The sequence below is a fragment of the Lissotriton vulgaris genome, chromosome 10 (genome assembly GCF_964263255.1).
Source record: "Lissotriton vulgaris chromosome 10, aLisVul1.2, whole genome shotgun sequence".
NCBI lineage: Eukaryota > Metazoa > Chordata > Amphibia > Caudata > Salamandridae > Lissotriton > Lissotriton vulgaris.
The window spans coordinates 190,723,356-190,746,964 of record NC_141698.1 but is presented as its reverse complement, the minus strand read 5'-3'; the positions used below and the strand labels follow the sequence as shown (position 1 = coordinate 190,746,964).

Genomic DNA, 23,609 nt, shown 5'->3' with positions numbered 1-23,609 from the left:
GTATTCGATCAGACATTAGACAGAACCTCCAAAGCCAAATACCATTCTCCCACCAAATCACTTTCTACCTTAGGTGGTATGATGAAAGACTTTAGTCTCTTAGATGTATGGAGGAAGAAATACAGTTCTACACGGGGATTTCCATTCTACAGCAAAAAATACAAACACTATTCAAGGATTGACCACTTCTTAGTTTATCAGCACCTTCTCACAGACATTAGTTCTCTCTTGTTTATACCCGTCGGGATATCAGACCATGCAGTCTTAGAACTGGTATTCTTATTAAACTTGAGTCCCTTAAAATCTAGATGGACCTTGGAAAGGACATTGTTACTCAGTGACCAGGTAAAAAAAAAAAAGAAGTAAAAGAAAAAACTATAGAATTTTTTGCAATAAATATAGGCTCCTCTACACCTCAGGTTGTTTGGGAAACTTATAAGGCTTTCTTGAGAGGGATTTTGAGCTCCCTAATGACCCACAAAAGAAAGGCTATAAAAGTCAAAAGGAGGGAAGATCTAGCGGCAATAACCAGAAAAGATTCTGAGCTACAAAGCGCTATTTTGTCAAATTCCGAGAGGGTCCAGGCTCTAGAGAAGGAGCTTATAGAGTTACAACTTCAGCTTAAAATCTGCGACGAGAAATTTATAAAAGAAAAATGGGAGACCAGTAAACTAAAGAACTTTGAATATGGTGAAAAACGTGGGGCCCTCCTAGCATGGAAATCTAGAGGAAAGAACTAGGAATAATATCAAAGTTTTAACTGAGAGAGAGACAGGAGTCTCGATTGTGGAAGATGGTGATATTAGAGATGAAGCTAGGAGCTTTATGAAAAGCCTCTATACTGAAGATAAAGACCCAAAGTCAGAAGAGATAGAGACCTGGTTGTTCCAGAAAAACTTACCCCAAATTTCTGACCTGGATAAGAGATACTTAGAAAGTGAGATCACGGAGGGAGAAGTATTAAATCAATTAAAGAAAATGAAGCGGGGCAAAGCGGCAGGTTCAGACAGGCTTCCGGTTGAGATCTATTAAGATTACACAGAACACCTGTCACCCGTCCTCACAACACTCTTCAATCATTTATTATCCCTTGGTCATAGTACCCCCCCTACTTGGGCTGAAGCCACAATACCGCTGACCGCAAAACCTAATAAAGACCCCAAGAAAATAGAATCTTACAGGCCAATCTCTCTCCTGAATACAGATACGAAATTATATTCCGGAATCTTACCGACTAGACTCGCGAAATTAATAAAATCTATAATCCACACTGATCAAAGCGGCTTCATTCCAGGGAGACAATTAAATGAATTAACTTTTCAAGTGATAGGAGCTATAGACTACGCTGAAGATAAAGGCCTCCTGTTAACCTTGGTCGCGATAGACGCGGCCAAGGCCTTCGATCAGGTTAATTGGAACTATCTCTGGGCCACAATGGTTGCGTTTGGGTTCCCCCCAGTGTTTATAAAGGGTATTAAATCACTGTATCATAACCCAACGGCAAAAGAATTGGTTAACGGGGCATTATCTGACTGGTTTGACATATCCCGAGGAACCCGATAGGGCTGCCCCCTGTCCCCTCTTTTGTTCGATATTTATATGGAGCCTTTTGTTTGTGGCATCAGAGAGGATAATGTTATTCAACCTTTTAGGATGGCTAACTTGGAGTTAAAAACTGTCCTATATGCTGACGACCTCCTTTTATATACCTCCAATCATACAGAAGCTATACCCAGGCTATTTTACCTGGCAGAGGAATTCGGAAAACTGTCAGGATACCAGATCAACAAGGAGAAGACAGAGATAATGGGGTGGAATAATAACACTCCCATACAGGGGGTGAAACAAAAAATGTGATATCTAGGAATTTATTTAACTCAAGATTTAAAGAACATACCGATAATTAGCTGGCAGACTACTGTTAAAGACATTATTAAAACATTAACAAGATGGGGCAATCTACCGTTAAATATTTATGGACGAGTTAATCTCATTAAAATGTCCATACTCCCCAAACTGACCTTTCTTTATAATTCCATCCCTTTATCCTTCCCGTTGAAAGAAATCACGAACCTCCAGGGTAAGATTGGTTCTTTTATCTGGGCCTGCAAATCTCCCTGGATAGCCTGGAAAAAATTTAGGAGGGGCTTAAAAATTGGAGGTCTGGCTTTACCGGACTTACTAGTATACTGCCATGCTTTCCATTTTAAAAACTTCAGGTTACTTGCTAACATACTAGATGCATCCTCACAGGGCCGCCTGTTCCAGGCTTTATTACATGATCTACCATACGGCCAAGATTTTTTCTTATTTAAGTTTGGCGACCAGAAATTTTTTAAGAAAGTTCGTCTTAAGATCCTACAGACTGCACTTAAAAACTGGGGGTTGATTCGAAAGGTATTGGGAATTCCTTATTATCATACGTACACTCCAATCTGGGATTCTCCGGGCACTCCTGCATGTCTTCAGGATCAGCTTTCACTGCCCTTGAGAACAGCTGGAATTTTGAAATGGGGGATTTATGGGTGGATTTATGGGTGGATTCAGGCCTCATGGACTGGAACTCCCTAACATTACTCACAAACGGGCTACTGGAGATTTAAATTTTACCAATTATCTGCATGGTGGTCAAGCCAGACTTTACAGCGGGAAAAAGATACTGGACTTCTGGATGCAATTCGTAGAGGGGGGGGCTGGATTAGAGAAGTTTCATTCTGGTATAAATTGCTCACTGATGAAAAGAATAATTTAGATCTTGAGCTGACGAGCCTCTGGGGGAACACAATAGCCGAATTCCCCAAAGAGCACAGTAAAATCTGGTCAGACTCTTTTTCTTTATCCCAGAAATTAATCAAACGAGCTAATTTAAGGCGAAACCATTTATTCACGGCCTACAGAGTATATTGGACCCCGGCCAAATTATATAAGATAACGCAGAATAATTACTCCTGCCCCCACTGTAAACTCACAGCTGCAGACGACATGCATATATTTTTGGAATGCCCGGAGATTCAGGAGTACTGGAGAGCGATAGCTGGCTTCCTGGGCAAGGTACTATCTACAACCATCTTATGTACCCCCAGGTTAGTTTTTTTCGGTTTACCCCATGACTATAAGCGCTTAGAGACCCCTGGGTTATATAGCGCTATACAAATCGAAATAAATAAATAAATAAAATAATATTAATAACTTTCATTCACAGTTTATCTTTTATGTGGTGGTTATTGCCAGAAGAGAGATATGTAAAGAATGGAAGTCAGCTGCCCCCCCTAGATTTGCAGAGTGTCTAAAAAGCATAATGGAAGTCTGTAAGATGGACATGGTTGGTCGCGATGGAAATACAGAGAATGTATGGTCAAAACTGGAGGCCTGGTCGAACAAGTAAATGGTCCGATGATTATGCCAGAGGTTGTGTCGGTCCTGTCCTCCCCTAGCCTGAAGTACTCCATCATAAGTCAGGGGAGTTGGATAAGGAAACAACCTACCTCTGGGACATTCCTGTCCGCTAGATACTGACCCCGGGGCGAGTTCGGGAATGTCAGTATAAAAGGCGACAGTGATACCCATCTAGAGCATACAAAATCTGGTGGCATATAGGAGGACAAAAAAAAACGAAGCAAAACAACTGACCCATTTGTATGCACACTGTTGGTTCCTTCTAAGAGAATTGAGCCTTTTTGGCTGACTAAATGTAGACCAATATTTGTTTGGTTTAGTGAGTTAGCATTTTAATGTTAAAAACCTTAAATATAGATTTCAGAAGCCTAGGTATAAACCACCACAAACCCTGAAATTAAAGCAATAAACAATTTAAAGAAAATGCTTTATATTCACAATCTCCCCCCCCCCAAACCAAATGGAGAGCATACAACCCATTCCCCCGCCCACCATCCTCCGAACTCTAGTAGGAAAAGCCAAAAAAGAAAGCATTCTCCATGTCTCATTACATGCTGTATACTTTTAGTTCCTTTTTAACGATGTTCATATTTTTTAAGAAATAAGAAACTTCATTTATAACATACGGTCCGTTATACCTTTTCGAACTCAATATGCTGAACAGGACCACTAATTATACATTTAGCAGAGTTACAAATGTTATTTAAGAATATAAAACATAAGACAATTGCTCACTCTCAGTTCATATTGCAGACTGCTATGCTTCAACTGAGCCGTGTCCTCATCAATTATACAGAAATCCCAGCCGGCAAATAATTTGTTGCAATAGCTCTGAAATCGATCTTCATCATGTACCAAACTTTGTTTAAAACCTTCCACAGACCTCAAATGAAAAAGAAAATTAATACAGTTGGGCTGATTTTCAACACCAATGCAATAGGAGTCAATCGATTATTGCAAAGCAGTTAGAGGTGGTATTTCACCAATAACAGAAGAGATATGCGAAACCAAGACTAATGCAAACTCGATACAAGTAAAACAATTAATAATTTAATATTTAAAAATAGAGATTGTGTTAAAGAGGAGACATTACACATTTGAAAACTTTGGAACGTAAACACTTCTGGCGCCAGAAAGTGTGACAAAGTAAAAGATACGGTGTTAATTGGGAGCTTGTACAAAAAATAGATTTACAGCAATGAGGTCCAAAAGCAACCTTGCAGAACAGCAAGATCAGGGCTATACACTATTATAAATGTTAACATATGTAATCCTTTTACGTTCATTTATTAAATTTTTAGAAGAGTACAAAATCGAAACGTGTTGTACTCTAAGGAACTGAACTTCATGAGCGCAAAAGTATACACATCTTTGTGTCAATCTTTTCCTGACCAACACAGTTCCTGAACAAACACGATTAATGAACCACTTTAGCAAACCACTGACTTCAATATGATGCGTGCACTTACAAAGCAGAGAGGGGTAGCTTAGTCTACTCCATACATACACACTGGCATTGATGGACAGAGAAATGCTAAAGTCATGAATTCCAACAGAAGTGCCAGGAGAAGGGCAGCTGAGGTTCTGGGTGGGAAGCCCCAGGTGACAAAGCTGAGGGGGTGGATGTGAAGGCACAGGTGATAAACAGCTAAGTAGGGCCTGGGAAGGCACAGACAACACACTGCATAGAAGAGGGAGTGCAAAAGGGGGGTAGTGGCATTACCAGGTGACAGGCAGCGGATGCGAGGCTTAGTAAGGGGGCAAGCATCAAGTAATGTGCAGCGGGGTGAAGCACCAGGCAATGTGTAGCTTGTGGAAGAAGCACCAGGTGACACACAGGTAGTAGGGGGGTACAAAGCAACGTGCAGCAGGGGGAAGCACAAGGCAACGCACAGCACCTGACAATATCCAATTAGGTGCATGGGAAGCACTAGGCGATGCGCAGCAGGGTAGTGGATAGTACCAGGCGATGCACAACAGCGGAGTGAGTAGTACCAGGCGACGTGAAGCAGGGGATTGAGAAGCACCAATCGACCCACACCAATGAGCGTACCCTGTATGATTATCACATGACGAAAGTAGGTTATTCAATATTTTGAGCCACCTCACAAACCCAGGTGTAAGATGTTGCAAACATCTACACAAAGCCTTGAGAATGAGGGCACTTTAAAACTGGTTTTAGACAGTATGTGAAGGCTTTGAATACCTTCAACCAACAAGTATGTGTAAATAATTAGGTTACTGGATGGGGGAGTTGGAAACCCTACGCAAGCAACAATCACCATCTCGTCAAGGTAAACCACAAAAGTCATTAAATTACCTGTGCTTAACCCTCCGATAACTTGGCACAAAAGCAGTCCAGCTTAACTTAGAGGCAGTGTATAAAGGATTTATACAGCATACAAACAATATTAAAGAGAAAATACAAAACAAGAAAAATCCCAAACCAATTTAGAAAAGTATAATCATTTTTAATAAATGACACCAAAACCAATACATCTAATCAGTAGAGGCAGAGTTATGATTTTTTAAAGTTTTTAGTAAAATGAGGTGCCTACATTTCCAAAGCGCGAACAGCAGTTATCTGATTGCGCAAAACTGGCATAAAGTCAAGAGTAATGGCTGACTGCGATGGAATGCAAGTCAGATATAAGGGGTGTTTGGGCCTGGTCTCAATTTAGCTTCAGACTTGGAAAGTTTCTTGAAGAAAAGTCCAGGAGAAGTTAGAGTTCAGCTCGACAAGGCAGCAGACTGTGTCCAAGGAGTTGTCGTCGCTCCCTGAGAGCGCTGGACAAAGTCTGAGTGAAGCTGCCAACATTGGGGGAAAAAAGCTCCAAGGGGGAGAAACTGGATTTCAAGGCTGAGGCGGACATACTCATTGGGAAGGCGGTCCCGCTGGTTCTGGTGAGGATTTTTGCCTTTAGACTTAGACAACCTTTTGGAAGTCGAAAACCTCCAGGCTGTAGCTGAAGAGGGCTACACAAGGCCAGATATCATCGATCGCTGAAAAGTCCAGCTGGATTTGCTATTGTAGAAAAGAATGTAGCAGACGCTACTGCGAGTCAGGCTGACTGGCGCTGCAGCTTGGACAAATAGATTGGCAGGTAGGTCACAGTCTTCCATCAGTTCTACAAACACTTTTTGGTGAACATTTTTAGAAGTCCCACATTTTAGGGTTAGGCAGGAGCAGCACCTCTAACACCACTTCCAAGGGTCAAGGACCTGGGGGCCACCACTTGGGGAGTAAGGACTCTGTTAGAATTGGGGGCCTCTAGTTGGCAGAGGTAGGTACCTTTGTCCAAATAGGGAACCTTGCTTCTAGTCAGGGTAAGGGGGATACACACTCTAGATAACCCCCTTGGTAGCCTGGCACAAGCAATTCGGCTTATTCCAAAGGCAATGTGTAAAGTATTTGTCAATTAAATGTCTCAAAGCCGATAAGGGAGGCGCCCTTGTGATCCTCAACACTAACTTATACAACCAAAGGATTACGGAACACGTCTTGGATTCGAATATATATTTACCACTAGATGGGAACCCCACCAGTGAATACAAGATTGAGCAAAACAGACTTATCAACAAGGCATTCGATGAAGAAATAATCGATGAAAGAACAAGAAACTGCCTTTAAGTTGAATACATGAAACATGAACCTATAAGGAAATGAACTTATGAAATAAAAGTTGGAAACTGAACTTTCATGAATCTATTGGAGTCATTTGCTCCGCAATAATGAACCTTATAAGTGTGCCCATGTGCAGGGATGCGCCTACGCCTCAGTAGCGCACTCAACCAGTTTACAATTTCTGACGGAGTTGGACAGTTGCGTCACCTGCCGGAGCACCTTAAACTTGTTTAACTCCTTCAATCTTTAAACCAAACCAATCACACAACTAGCTGTGCGCCGTGCCAACACTCTTATTTTAAAGTATTTGTACCAACACTCACAGTAACGCAGTGATAACACCCCAAATGGACACTATACAGGTTTAGAAAAATAAAGTATTTTTATCTAAGCTTCACAAGAACAAAACGACAAAAATCCAACATACTCAGTAAAAGGTTTTCAGTAGAATGTCCTTAAAAATGGATGTTATTAAAAATAGACTGGAGGACTCTGTATTTCTTTATGCGAGAGAGTGACAGGGCAAATAAGTCCTTGACTGGTAGTAATTTATAGGAACAATCGTGGTATTAAAACCACATGTTACTTCGGCCCGATGGATGATGCCCCTTCTGTTCTGAACACTTTATTACTCTCCCAAGGCTGCCTCTGCGGCCAGCCACAAAGATTCACCCCCAACTGCTCAAATCAGTGTCTGGAGAAAAAGGGACCCTGGTACCGCAACTCTCCATTAAGCCGCATGGTGGCTCTGAGCGTTACCTGGTAGATGAGATGAACAACGGCTCGAGGCTCCTCAGGACTCTGGCTCGCCAATCCACTCTACGCTGCACGGGGGTAGCTTCTTCCTGGTGGGAGCGCAGCCCCGCTCACTCGGCAGTGAAGTTGATATCCTGCCGGGTGGCTGAGCGTCAGAGGTGTCCCGGTTGCTAGAAGATGCCTTGCAGCTGATCTTGCTCCCGCCCGGCTTCTTCCTTCGGCAATTACGATCTTGCTGACGACTTGGGCCAGCGGCAGTGACGGCCTCTCAGTTGATCGCAGCTTCTGTTAATTTCCCAACGGCCCTCAGCTGTGCACCGACACACACGCACAGAGTTGCAGAGACGATCTTGGGGGACAGAGCACACTCTGGAGATGCAGGCTTCGCGAAGGTTACACACTGTGCCCAGAAACACGCACACAGCATTGCAGAGATCTTGGAAACTTTGGTGTTCCTGAGTTTCCACAATAGGAGGCCAGCTCTCCTCAAGCCCTTGGAGATTTCCCTTCAAGGAGGGGGCACAGCACAGTCCTCTTCCTCCCCTTGGCAGATTAGCAACTGCAGGTTAGCCCCAGAACACACAGCAAGGGCAATCCTTCTTGTCAGTTTCTTACGCTCTTCTTCTTGGCAAAGGTTCCTCTTGATTCCAGGATGATCTAAAGTTCATGAGTTTCAGCTATAATATTTATACCACCAAATGTCTTTGTTCTCTTTGTGTAAGGACTCCTGAACCCAGTACAAACTAGTTGTGGGTGCACTCTGCCAGTGCACAACTTCTTCCTTTGTCAATGTGGGCCATGGTCTTCAGGCACACCGCAGGAGGTGGAGCCAGTCTTTTGTGGAAGGCAGGCACAGCTCTAGTCAGGTACAGGTGCTACTCCTCCCACGACTACAAATGCAGATCAGCCTATTCAGCCTAGGCCTGACTCACCCAGAATCCTGGAGCCACCCCAGCCCCTGTCACTCCAAAGCCAGTCAGGCAATCCACAAACAGGAAGAGGCACACAGACAGGTTGAACAAGAAAACAGCCACCTTCTAAAAGTGCCATTTTCAAACACAGAATCTAAAAACCATCCTTACTAAAAGATGTATTATTAAATCCTGAGTTCAGGGGTACCAGACTCCAATTTTCTATCTTACTCCTATGGGAAGATATCCTTGTAAAATGATACAAAGCATTCCCCATTCAGTCCTATGGGCAAGATTGCCTTTCAATAGTGAAAAACGAAATTGGCAGTATTTCACTATCAGGACATGGTACACACACCAGTACTTGTCCTGCCTTTCACATACCTGCACCCTGCCCAGGGGAAACCTTGGGCCTACCATAGGGGTGTCCTATGTGCAAGAAAAGGGAAGGGTAATGCATGGCAATTGGGTACACTGGCCAGGTCAAAATGGCAGTTTACAAACTGCGCGCAGGAACTGCGATGGTAGGCCTGAGACATCTTTTCCGGGCTACTCATGTGGGTGGCACAATCAGTGCTGCAAGTACACTAGTAGCATTTGAGTTACCAGCCCAGTGCACTTTACTGGGGACCAAATATGCCACTCATGGATAACCAATCAAAATAACACTTTACACAGAGAGCATATGCACTTTAGCACTGCTCAGCAGTGGTAAAGTGCCCAGAGTCCTAAAGCCAACATCCACAGGCCAGGAAAAAGAGGAAGAAGCAAAAAATTTGGGGATAACCCTGCAAAAAGGGCCATTTCTGACAGACTCACTTCATCAGAGGCCAGGTGCAGGCTTCAAGGTTTCTGGAGCTTGTTATGTTCCTGTGGCTCACAAAATAAGCCAGTCAACTAGCCCTTGGAGTAACTTTGGTAGTCCTGGGCAGGTTTCAAGCAGCACAGCAGACCTCTGGGGATCAGGGCAGGCCTAAAGCACCAGGGTAGTCCTCTGGTAGCAAGCAGACCAGTCCTCTCAGTACTCGGGTAGGCCTCATGCAGCAGGGCAGTCTTTCTGAAGTCTTCCACAGGACCACGAGTGTAGTGAAGGGGTGTTCTGAGGGTCCAATATTTCTACCTGGAGGCAGTGTTTGAAGTAGGGGGAACACCCTGGGTACTCCCACATCTGGTTCTGGGAAGTTCTTTCCTTCCCCTGCCAAGTCTACAAGACGTATGGGGTTACAAAAGCCTAGTGTCAGGTTCTTTTGAGTATGTGCTGGAGGCAGCACTTTAAGGTTTAAGAGGGTCCATCCTCCCAACACCTAGCCGCGATCTGACTTACTATCTGGGAAGAATACACAAAGCCCAACAGCAAAAACATTCAAAGACATGTGACTCAAGGCACTGGCAGCAGGGACCAAATGGATAAGGCAGGAAAATGTAATATTTCTAAAATGGTCTTCAGAATTGTGACTTAAAATCTGACTACATCATTAAAATGGATTGTAAATTACAATTAACTTGTGACCAAACCTGATATCCCTATCTGCTCTCAATCAAAAGTTAGCATTTATTAAATGTAAGATAACCTAATGTTATCCTGTGGGAGAGGTAGGTGTTACACCAGTGAAAAACGACTTTAGGAGTTTTTCACTACCAGGATATGTAAAAACTTAAAACACATGTTCAACTTTTTAAATACTAGGTACCCTGCTGTATGGGCTTTTTAGGGCCTACCATACAGGTGTGATATCTGTATTAAAAAGGAATGTTTAAGCACAGCAGTAGGTTTCTTTTGTAGGTCGAATTACTAGTTTAAAACTGCTCTACAGGCTGAAATGCAGGCCTGAGGCACATTTTAAGGTGCCACTTTAGTGGGTGGCACACGGAGTATTGCAGGCCTACTAGAGGCCTTTAATTTGCAGGTCCTGCGTACATGTACATCCATATACTACGGGCATATAAGTAAAATAATGAGGCTATGCCAATTTTATCATGTTTTGAAGGAGAGAGCACTGGAACTTTAACATTGGTTAGCAGTAGTAAAGTGCACAGAGCCTAATGGCAACAAAACAAATTAGGAAAAACAGGAGCGAAGGCAAAAGGTTTGAACAGTATGTTAACATGCTGCGAGGAAAACCCCACCACCTCCCCCACAAATATATGCAATGTCTTGTCCCATTTGCATTTGAAAGAAATGTAACCTCATTCAGACAGAGAATGCTTTGCTACAGTTCTGAACATTTAATTGGACCAGTTCGGTAATCCCATCAAACATTAGAATTATCCGTGTATAATATTCACATGCCATAAATGAAATGCCAAAAGAGTAGATGAACTGCGTTGTGGGGTAGTTCAAATACCTAATAGAGTGGCGTTATAGAGGTTAGGATGTGCCAGGCACACCATTACAAGGGAATCTGAATGCTATTAAACATGAAGTAAGTGAAACATAAAACAAATGGGTCATCAGATAAATCTGAAGAGCTACATCTCCTCGAGGACTGCCACTTTTTATTAAGCCTACACCTCTCTTTTGGTGGAGCCTCTTGTTAAAGTATTCAATTTCTTGTTGACCTCTAGAGCAGTCATTATTACGATGTTAGAATCAACACGTTACTCTTCTTCTTTAGCCAGGCAAACCTACTGTGCAATGTTCTTCACAAAGGCCCATATCTCTGCTACATTGTGATATGGAGCTATTTCATTCCATCATGGTGACTCGTCAATGTCACATTTGGCCTTCCATGGTTGCACCGACCCAATCGGGCTTAATTCGCAACCGACAGGCGAACAATAACACGCGCCTGGCAGTGGCTCTTTTGGAAGTGGCTAAAAGACTGAAGCAAACCATTGCCCTTCTCTCCCTTGACACAAAGAAGGATTGGAATTACCTCTCCAAGGTCTTTGACAAGATCCAAATGGAGCCAAAGATTAATGCCTTTAGCCTTACCAACTTCTAGAAGCCTACTTCCAAACGCTTGACGCCATGCTAATGAGGCACAGTATTGTAAGTAGAACTTAGTGAGAGTGATCACTGCCCTAAAAAAAGTTCTGTATAAAAGGTGTGCTCAAAGGCAAGGTGAAGCTGTCAAACTTCCTTATCTCAGAACTAAGACTAATAGGAAGTAAAAAAAGCCACTTACACACTGGCTTTCAAACACCTAAGATGCAATGCAGGTCTGTAGTTAGCAGGTTCTCTACAAGGGCACCGTCTGGTGGGGTTTTTTTGCAGAGCCCTTGTACATGTATCTCAGGAAGTTAATGTGCAATTAAAAAGTAAATTTTTTTTTTACACTATTTCACCTAGGACATAACCTTACTAATACTTTCCTGTATACCAAATTGAGTAAGTTTTAATTACCTCTAAAGAATAAGTTACTTACCTTCGGTAACAGATTATCTGGCAGACACTATATCTATCTGCAGATTCCTTACCTCAGAATTTCCCCAGGCTGAAGCTGGAAGATTTTTTGTGAGCAGTACCCCTGCACGCCGGTTAGTGGCTTTAATCGACTCTGCGTCCATCGTCGACAGCATCTGCGCCGGAAGTGACATCACAGTACCTATATAGGCACCACTCAGGCGTACTGACATCTGTTTCTGTTCACAACTTCCCACACCAGAAGCATGGAACTATGAAGAACACTGACCACTGGTATCAAAACTAATGTCCTGAGAGGGGTCATCCCAGTCCCTCAAAATCTGTCCCAAGAGCAGGGAGGATGGGTATGCTGGTAAGGAATCTGCGGCTAAATCTAGTCTCTACCAGATAAGGCATTGCCCAAGGTAAGTAACTTATTCACATAAGAGACTTCTAGCCTGAGATTCCTTACCTTACAATAGTTACCCAAGCAACACCCTCCCAGGAGGAGGGTCTGCAAGCCAATTTCAAACGAGAAAGTCCTGCAGGACCCAACGGGCAAAGTGTACATCCCTGCGAACGTACCTGTCCTAGAAAGAAATGTTTAGTGAACGTGTGCAGGGAAGTCCACGTTGCTGCCTAGCAGATATCCAGGACTGGAATTTTGAGTGCTAACTCAGTGGAGGCCACTTTACCTCTGGTGAAATGAGCTTGCAAACCTTCAGGAGGTTGCTTCTTGGCTAGTGCGTAGCAAATTTTGATGCAGAGCACAATCCATCTCGAGATGGCCCCCTTCTGCAAAGTCTGACCTTCCTTCACACCAGCATATCCCACGAAGATTTGGTACTCGTGTGCGGTCAAGATAAAATGACAACGCTCGGGTCCAAACAGTGGAGTCGCTCTTTTTCTTCAGAGGGACGTGGAGGAGTGAAAGGTGATTACTTGGCCTGTACGAGTGCCACCTTAGAAACTCCAGTGCGCAAAACTGCTGAAATTGCGTGTTCTCAGTAGTGGTGAACAGATCTAACCAAGGCTCTCCCCACTGCCAAAAGAGACCTTGCACCACCTCCAGATGGAGATGCCATTTGTGACTCGCTAGGCATCATCAGCTGAGTTTATCCACTCATAGAATCTGCCAGATGTTGAACCACCAGAGATATGTCCTGAATGTAGGGACTCTTGACAAATGGTCCACGACCCCACCCAGCCCCGTTTTGTTACAGTACGACATGGTGGTGATGTTGTCCGTGACCACTTGTACTATCCTTCCCTTGATGGAGTGTAGAAAGGTTTTTCAATACAAGTCGGATGTGCTGATGTGGAGCCCGGATTCCACCGGAAACCAGAGTCCCTACTGTGAGATCTGGTTGGGGGAGGGGTCTGCCTTTGACCCAATCACGGTTCGTTATTGACCACTGCAAATCTTTCACCGTCCCGTCCGACCAGGTTAGAGAGATTCCCCAGATGCTGCGCCCACAGGAACATCAGGTCCTACTGCAGAACCTACATATGCCATCTGGCATGTGTTACCAGCAGGATGCAGGAGGCCTTGAGGCCCAGCAGCCTCAGAGTCAGTCTCACCGAAACCCAGAATAGAGGCTGAAATATCAGAATCAAAGCCAGAATATCTTGGACTAATCACTCAGGAGGATAAGCCCAAAACGGCACTGTGTCCAGAACAGCTCAGATGAAAGGGAGCGTTTGAGAGGGAGTCAGGTGTGACTTTGGCATGTTGATAGTAAACCCCAGCAACTTCCGCAGGTTTGCCGTAGTCTGATGGTGGGAGATGACAGCCTGGGCCGAGCCCGCCTTCAACAACCAGTGGTCAAGTGGCACCCCTTATCTCTCGCAAATGAACTGCAACCATTGCCATCACCTTGTTGAACACCAGAGGGGCGCTGGTAAGGCCAAAGGGGAGCACAGTTAACTGAAAGTGCTTGTGGCCTACCGTAAACCGCAGATAGCACTGATGGGCAGTCGGGACAGAAATATGAAAATAGGCATCATGAAAGTCCAATGCTACCATCCAGTCTCCTGGATCCTGGGCAGACAAGGCCCAAGCCAACATGAGCATTTAGTATTTCTCCTTATTGAGGAAGAAATTGAGAATACAGAAATCGAGGATAGGACGAAGGCCCATGTCCTTTTTGGGAACCAGAGTGTAGCAGGAATAAAAACCACAGCTTACTTCTGATGATGGAACCCTCTCTATGGCTCTTTGGCCAAGAGAGCTGTGAACTCCTCGCCAAGAAAGGACAAATTTTCCTCAGTCAGCCAGTCGTGAGATGGTTCAAACAACAACTGGTTCTGTCGGGTGATACAATTTCTTTGTAGTTTTTTAACATTTATGCAAATTAGTGTATCTAGGGTTGACGCTACAACACAAATAGAATGGCAAAGTAATTCATAATCTCAAAAAAAGAGTGTTATACTTGAACTTTCAAAGATTCATCAAAAAGGGTTTTTTGGTTCTCAAAACAAAATTACCATAAGAGTAGGCTGTCTGATAATTCTGCTACCGAAACTGCGCACATGACAATTATTTACAGTGACAAGGTGAATAAAGTGCCTAAGTGAAAAAATCAGTGTATTGAACATATAAGTGACAACGTACGCAATGGACATGTATTTACAGGTAACGAATTTGAAAAAAGGTCCAATTTCATAATATATCACAAGTATCTCAGGCTCAAGAATTGATCCACATTGATTTGTAAGCTGAGAGACCTATTGAAGTATGGACAACTAAAACCGTCGACGTTTTTACCCTGACAGGAGCATTAATGGGGAATTGTCATAACGGGTCTTCTTCAGGACCAGGAGTTGAAGGGACAGCCGATTCTTCAAGTTTATCGTTGGTGTTGATTGTTGTATGAAATTCCTACCAGTCGGCCTGGATTGAGCAGAGTCCAACTAGGCGTGTGAGGCAAATTAATGCTGCTCCTGGTAACTGGATAGAGACCAGGAAATCCTGCGATCCTAAAGATTCAATGGAGCACAGGAGGTTGTGCACGGTCAGTATGACCTCCTATTTGGTTGGCAAGCCATGGAATCACAAATAAATCATGAAAAACAATCAATTGCTTATTGACTGCAGACAGTCAGCAGCATTCTGTACTCTTGGGATCGCGGGATTTCCTGGTTTCCATCCTGTTAACAGGAGCTGCATTTATTTGCCTCACACGCCTAGTTGGAATCAGCTCAATCCAAGCCGACTAGTAGGAATTTCATGTCAACCTCAAAAATCAACACTGACTGACTTGTTTTACAATGTTACATTATAAAGATGTATTTAGGCTCAATTGGATATAAAAAACGGTATATTAACATTTTTCTATGGAATAATAAAACAGAAGTTTAAAATCGAAAATCTTTGCTCCAATAACTTACCTTTTGACTATCCACAGAAGGCTTATTAAAAGGTATGCAATGGTGACCAACAAATACGCAAGTGGTAGGCTGTAGTTGTAGTTTGCATAGCTCACTATGTCCACTGTGTAATATCCATAAAACAAATACGTGGCTTCAAGAAAACCCTGTTGAAAGGGAAATAAACATGCAAAGTTTATGACGTTACACAGCAGGACATTTCCGCTACACAGGAAATTATTCTAATAGCTTTATGCAAGGCATGAGATGAGGCACCATAACCACATTAAGGTATGCACACACAAAGTAGTGACTACCATAAAAACAAAAACCACAAAGCTATATTATTAGAGATTAAACCAATCTTATTCTTCTTCTCGTATTCCATATAATCCATGTGAGAAGTTGGCCTGATATATGATGTTTCCAACTCTGGAACCACCTTGTATCAGTCCAAACAATCCCTTATGGTGTCTGGTTGTAAGTCAACCTTATTAGACAAGCTATCCTAGGGGTAGCATAGACTAAGCAGCCTTAAAGGCTTAACTCAAGAGGTCGTGTTAAGCAAGCTGTTTTACCAATCGCAATCCTGTAATATCAAATGAAAGGACACCACACAAGTATATATTATAAAAATATATGTATTTATTACTAGAATAATCCTCTGTACTCTTTATGAGTGCAGAGGCACAAGCGTTTAAACAAAAGCACAGTTAAACATATAAAAGTTGCACAATTATGGATGAGGCCTGGGGGCCACGCAAACCATATATTAAAAAAGTGGTATAAGAGATACCAATCGAACAGTGGTTAGGCCTAGGGCCTAGGGAATCGCTGGGAGCAGTCGGGACTAAAAATGCTGAAGTCGGGAAAAGCCCGTGGGATTCGGGTGCAGCGCTTAAAGCACAAGCATGCACCAATGCAAAGTCAATGGTGCGTAAAAGTTATAAAGTTACAGTTTAAGGAGACTTCCGCTTAACCTAGCAAGATGAAACTTTAGACACATACACTAGAGGTGTGTACCAGTGTGGGAACACCGGCGTTGATGAGTTACCTCACCCACAGGAAGCGGGTGCACAGGTGGGTGCGAAGTAGTGTCGGGTTTTGTCACGCTGGTTGATGGTGCTTGGAGCTGAAGATGCTGCAGGCAGTGTGAAGGAGAAGTGTCTGGTGTGATCCAAGGGTGGATAGGAGTTGTAGAGTACCTGAAAGCAGAGGGGACAGAGTATGGGTCACTCAGCAGTGACCAGGGTGGAACCAGGATGGAACCAGGCAATGTCGGGCGCAATCAGGTGGTTGTCGAGGAGCTTCTCTCCGCTGCCACGGGGGCTCTAGGGCATCTGCGATGTCCAGGAGCGGATCACGAGCTGTCCCACGAAGGCTCTCACCGTCGGCGGTGTCGGCTTCAGGATTGGAGCAAACAACACTTGGCAAGAGCAATCCACGCAGGACTGGAAGTTTGCTTCTCACTCGGACCAGGAGGGTCAGAGCGGGTGCTCCTTTTCAGAGGAGCGAGTGCAAGTCTAGAGCAACCAGAATCACAAGTTAGATTTCGTAGTTCGTCGGCACAGGGGCCACAAGCCAACGGGCAAGTGACCGGGCCAACGCGTTGAGCTAAAAGAAGCAGAAGGGCCCCACGCAGCACTCGGTGAGTGTAGAGGGGTGAGCTTCGGTGCAAAAGAGGCTCAGGGCTGGGGCTTCTCAGACCCCGATGTACAGCTTCGAGGGTCACTCGTGGGCTGCACGGTCAGCGTCTCGTGGTCTTTCCAAGATGGCGGGCCCCACGCTTCCGGTCGCCTCCACGGGTCTCAGCTCTGCAGGGACTGTGGATCGGGCTGTTAGAAGGCAGGCACGCTTGGTCTTGTCGATCTCTGTCGCTCGAGTTCCGGCGGGAACTGCAACAAAGCAAACGTCGAGGTGCTGGATGGTGCCTGTTTGCACAGGGTGGTCACTCCTTGACCACAAGGGAGGTTCTTCAGTCTTCTACGTCGAGTAGGATGTCGAAGGGTCCAGAGTTTCGTTTCATATGTTTCATCAGGATAATCTGAGTGCTTTGGCACTGCTCCCATTCTTATACCAATCTAGGGGGCTGGATTACCTGTTAGGTCCCCTCCTATGGGTGGGACCCAGGAAGGGGGTGGTTACACCCCTTTCCCTTTGTCCAGGTCGCGCTGGGACTGGGGCTGGTGTGCCCCAGAACCGGTTCGACCGGATTATGCAAGGGGAAGCCTTGTGCTCCCCAGGCACTGTCTGGTTTCTTTCAAACCTCCCTGCTACAATCCACTATCTCCTGTCTGCGGTGGGGTGACACCTCCCTGTGACAGGAAACCCTTTGTCCAGGCCTCCTTGGCTGAGTTTCGGTCAGCTGCAGGAGGTCAGACTCGTGTCTGTGGCAGAAGCATCCATTTTGTGGTGCTGAGGCTCCTTTTAAAATCAACCGGGTTTTAGCAAAGAAGCATGTCGTCTCCCTCTAGAGGGGTGGAATGCTATCCCCGTCGACAGGACTGTCGAGGGGATAGTATTCCAAATCGTATGACACCTTACACGACATGTTTTGATAAAGCCAAACCAAAGTTAACATATAACCACGAGGATTATAATGCACTTAATAGTATATGATATGGCATTATCCCGGAACAGCGTAGGGAATTGGTCCCGACAGCTGCAGACAGGCTCAGCTCATGCTAGAGCACCATCTCACATAAAACCAAGCACTCTGCCTCCAGGATTGTTAAGGCCTGCCATAGGAGTGACTGATAGGTATATATGTGTCCAGATAGGTTTAGATATAGGCATACTATATCTAAGCAAGGGGTGATTACACCACCTTGCCCTAGCTGAGTGATCAGCCAGTTGTGTCAATTTTAGATAGCCAGCCAGGGGTGGCAAAAGATATGCTGCAGACCCCGGTAGGCCTTGGATGCACCTATGCCATGGGCACCTATAGTGCTCTGTACAGGGGCTGATAAGGTGACCCAAGCCAATCTAGTTATGCACCTAGGGTACATGGAATCTATTTTACAGAGAGAGCAGATAGCCTGGGGCCCTGATTAGCAGGGAACCAGGCCAACTAAGTCGAAAAGCAGCAAAACACAAGGCAAAAAATCTGGGGTAACCATAGTCAGGTATCCACCTTCCTACAATCCATAAATACCTTGACTTATAAATGAGGTATATTCAAGTAATTCAACCAAATTTTATCAAATTCAGCACATCATAGGTGTATGCCAGACCACAGCTCCGATGATTAAAAAGTTTTCATTCACAAAGCAACTCTTTCAAATAAAGCGGAATGTCTCATATTGCTTTTCAATTGCTCACAAGCTTTAAGTAAGTCAATATTTCTTGAATTTCCTACTTGCTATAGGCACCAACAATGATTCCTTCATTGGAACCATCATTAGCATAATACTATGTATAAATTCCCAGTTTGTTTTGGATTGGCTCCTTCCTTCCAGAAGCTTAACCTATTCAAGATAATTGGCACTCACTTCTCATCCCACTGTTTTCATGATGACTGCCCATTGATCGGGGCCGAAAAGCCACCAACTGCAGACATATATAGACTTTTCCCATTAACTAACTCAAGAAATAATTCAAGGAGACAAAAGTCAAACGTCTTTTTATTTGTGACGCACTTTTTCACTTTTAGATCACACTGGCACTCTCTCCAAACTTGTGAGCACCTGATCACTCATAATGATTGCAATTTAAAAAGAATAATATATATTGCATTGATATTCATGGAAATGGTTGGGTTTTTTAATTATCCTAAATATATATATTTTTGGTTCTCTTGTGGATAACAACTGCATTTACAACATTAATCAAAAATTGGAGTTATAAATGAGTCTATAGTGAACCGATGTTGTTGAACATAATCTTGAGTAGGCATAGCCAGACCCCTCTACATCTATTCTAGAATATAAGATTTGTAGGAAATGTTGTGGTATTACCCAGAGTAATTATAGCATGGCATACAAGATACTCATCTTAGTGGGAGCAGTTTTTACTTTGGGAAAATTGCAGGAGTTGGTGGGATCAAGTTGAAAAAAGGAGGGATCATATTTCATTCATTCAGATGCCTACAGTTCCCTCAGAAAGCACTGTTAATCCAAACATACTCCGAGAGCGACCATCAAACGCAATCTTTCATGCTCTTAAGAAATATCGCAAACCCAGTTCTTGCCAACGCCACGTCACAACAACTGCATTGCTACAACCTCAAACGTTTTATATGGAAAAAAAGGACAGCATACGCGACATCATGGGCGCATGCTCTTGTCTCCTGGAGAAATCCAAAACAGAACCATCACGCATTCAGGCCTGGGAGTCATTAATTAGATAACTAAATCACAAATGTTCAAATCAGGCCACTGGCAGTAAAGTAGGAAAACCTTCAGGGGCAGCGTGGTTTACTAAAAGTCTCAGGACTCAAAAACAACATTTGAACAAATATTTACGACAACTAAGAACCCGGGGTTCCGCTTACTCTCAGGACCGCCTGCTTTTGAGCCAGAAAAGACCTTAAAAGAGACCAAGGCGGCCAAGAAAGTATTTCATGAACATCTCTGGGCGAAACTCCATTACACCTGTAAACAAAGAGACTCCAAGCGCTTTTGGGAAATTATTATTCAGCTAACTAATTGCAGGAACCCACACCACAACTCTGATATAATGGAAGAAACATGGAGAGCTCATATTGAATGCCTATATAAAGAAATTCCAACCCCAGGCACCACTGACCTTGGCTTTCAAATAAGGAACTAAGTCGCTGCCAGAGGTCCATCTCCAAATTACTTGACTTCCCCCCACGGATCGTTTATGAGTAAGTCTCAAAAACAATGAAAAAACGTACGATCTGAGGGCGCCCCAGGGCCCAACGGTCTTCCAAACGCTTTGTTACGGTATGATCCTCCATTGTGGGCTAGCCATCTAACCCCACTCTACTACGACGTTTTAGCCTCCAACGCGATCCCCGACTCCTGGAGGGGAAGTATGTTAAGCCAAATATATAAGTTGGGGCCTAGTTCTGAACCCTCAAACTACAAGTTGATTGCCTCAATCGATGTGGAGGCAAAAATATACGGATCAGCTGGAGGGTCGGCTTCCTTCGGCACTTGCTGTAGCGAGCTTATTCGGGCAAGTAGATAGTCGAACTGCTCCGAACCACCATAGTTTGCCACAGCAAGTGAAGGTAAATTTAAACCTTGAAGGTGTTTAGGAATGCCATAGATTGACGTAAAGTCGGGTATAATAACTTCAGGAAAGAACCCCTAGGGAATAGTTGTTATTTGCAAAGTACATGAGTTCTTGGACAAATCAATATTCAAGCAAGGGGAAGTTCCCTAACTACTTAAGCCGATTTTCCAAGAACTTGTTGTGACGTTTGGTAATGGTGGAAGTAGCCATGCCTGTATTTGGTGTGCATGGGCTTTGTCTAAATAAGGGATTGATTTCTATGCCTATATAAGGGCAATGTGAATTGTACCTATATAAGGGCATGAATCTGGAAAATTCACTCGGAGCTCTAAACGCCACACAACAAAACCTGCTGGAAGACTTATAGGACTGGGCTGACTGAACAAATCTTATCCTCAAACGCAAACTGGATTCAGGGCTGTGATTGGCAATCTTACAAACATCTCTGCAGTAACCCTCCTAGCCAACCAAGCCCTCGCAAAATCAAGTCCATTTTACGCATGTTTCATTGAACTTAAAGCTGCCTTTGACAAAGTCTCGAGAGCCACACTATGGGCAAAAATGCACAATTGGGGGGTTCCGGCTAAGCTGCTGAAGGCCATAATAAACTTCTACTCAGACGTGGGTCCAGATCAGGAAAGGCGATGGGCACAGCATAACTAACAAGATCACAACTCTTAACGGATTAAAATAAGGGGGTGTGCTGGCGCCCTGCCTTTTCAACATTTACATCGCTAACCTGCACAAACAACTTCGGTCAATCCAATTCGATCCTCCAAAACTTGGCAAAATACCTACACCTAGCCTTCAATACGCAGACGATATCATTCTACTAGCGCAAACACCAGTAGGCTTGCAACGACTAATCACCAAATTAGGAGTTTATATCACCTTGGCTCAATTAACCATCAACCACCAAAAAACAAAGGTGATGTGCTTTGCCAGACTACCTAATGCAGTGAAAGATCGTACATGTATCTGGACTTTGGACAAGCAACCCATGACCCAGGTGGTCTTGTATAAATACCTAGGATTTCAAATAGACTGCAACCTCAACTTCAAAATACATTTGGACTAATGTTGCACAAAAGCCAAACAGCTGCAGTTCACTTTTAAAATCTTAAACAAGCTCACAGGCTGCTCCACCGGACATTTGCTAAAAGTTATTGCAGCAAAATTCCTTCCCTCCATCTGAAATGACACAGAAATCTTGAACGTCAAAGACACTACAGTTCTAAATTTAGCACAATCAAGAACCCGTTTGCAATCCTCCGCTATATTCAACAAGCCCAAATTTGACTAGAATACGGCCTAAGAAATCAGATCCCCGATAGACAAGGTGCACTAGTCAAATACTATTGGAGGATGAGGGACACAGAGGTCAACACCCTTGCACATTACTGCTCAGGCCCGGACTGGCCGTTGCGGGCACCGGGCAATCCCCCGGTGCACCGCAAGGGTTGGGGCCGGTTTTTGGCCCCTGGGGGCCATTTTTGTTACAGGGCCGTTTTTAAGCGTTGCTGCACAAACGGACCTGTAACAAAATCGGCCGAAAACCGGCCCTGGCAAAGAGCGCGGTCGCACCTCCAACCCCCCCTATGGGGTGGGGGGGGCCGGCAGAGCACTTTGCCAGGGACGGTTTTGGTTCCCAGTCCGGCCCTGTTACTGCTGGGTATAGAGCAAAAACCAAGCCAGTCTAAACAAGTCAATCTTTGAAGTTTTGAAGCCTTCCCTCCCGGCACTGCAGCTAGAGGAGGCCTGGCTCAATGTCTCTACCTACTCTGGCTTTAAATCTGTGGTCAACAAAGCTATTAAACGGACTTCGTTATCAATGGACAAAACAGCCCTTGCAAAAAAATCTCATGAGTGGGCAGTGATACAGGTATACCAGAGGCTGCAACCTCAACCTTATTTGCTAGACCACTTTCCTCACCAGCAAAAACATTTCACGCTACTGAGGCTTGGGTCATTTCCATCAAAGGACCCGAAATGGAAATACCCCAGGCAAACAAACGAGTGCAGCATATGCAGAGCAGGGGATGAGTCTTTACTGTATCTAATATGCATCTGCCCTTTCCTAGCAGTAACTCGAAAAACAGTCCTTCGGGAAGTCCTTAGGATGGAACAAATAAGAACTTGCAGAGCAGCAGTCATTCAATGTCTCGGAGGCTCATCAATTCAATTGTCCTGTAGTGTCAAACTTTTTGAAAATCGCTGCAAAAGAACTGGACAAAACTGAAACGGCCAACCAACCCAAGTAGTTTTAGAACAATTAGCCTTGAAACTTCTCTATTGCACTGCCCATATGTTTTAATATGTCTTTTTACTTAAACCACTGCCACTTGTCTTCCGACTGTCTTCCTCATGTTTTTCAAAAAATTTTACGTTTTTAAAATATATATTCTGTGTACTCCTTCCCTATGGTGGTTTACTCACCCTTTTATGATTTTTTTTATTGAAGTCAAATAAAAGTATACCTGACTAAGATAGACAGATGTCTCAAACTATTGTTGGAGTAAATCACGCTGTATCCTAACAGGGCACAGAATACAAATGTATTACATGGAATGATGGAAACATGGGTGGTCTTCTCTAAGCACCACTGGATACATGCATGAATTCGGCGCAGAAGGACACACACCGTTCTTACAGAAGACACACTTGCGAAATGGGGAAGAAATGAAACTTTTCGAAAAATGGAGGGGTGCTCATACAGATTAGACTTATGGTTCTTTTTTGGGTGAACTATGCGGCGGTAGACCGGGAGGAACTATCGGAAATGCAAGGTTATACACCAAATGTAGCCCCAATGAATAGGTTAATCAACATTACCTCTAGATCAATTAACCCTCACACAATTGGGGATGCAAATTTAATTGTGTTGCAGATATTATGCTGGAGAGATCTTTTCCTTCCTGTTGGTAATAGTAGTACGGGTGGACACAACTTTGGAGAGCAGAACTGTCTGGTCTTTAAAGACATTTAACAAGGTACTGTTCTTCCA

General features: G+C 44.0%; 1 protein-coding gene across 2 annotated transcripts in view; it reads right to left on the bottom strand.

The window, feature by feature from the left end:
- The window catches only part of TMC7 (transmembrane channel like 7), a 479,975-nt gene that overhangs the window by 342,439 nt on the left and 113,927 nt on the right, over nt 1-23,609 (bottom strand). For both annotated transcript variants that reach the window (XM_086942406.1, XM_086942407.1), the window contains exons 6-7: nt 15,425-15,570; nt 4,132-4,279 (exon numbers count right to left, since the gene is read on the bottom strand). In XM_086942406.1, coding sequence (XP_086798532.1) covers nt 4,132-4,279; nt 15,425-15,570 — 294 coding nt within the window. The remainder of the gene's footprint in view (nt 1-4,131; nt 4,280-15,424; nt 15,571-23,609) is intronic.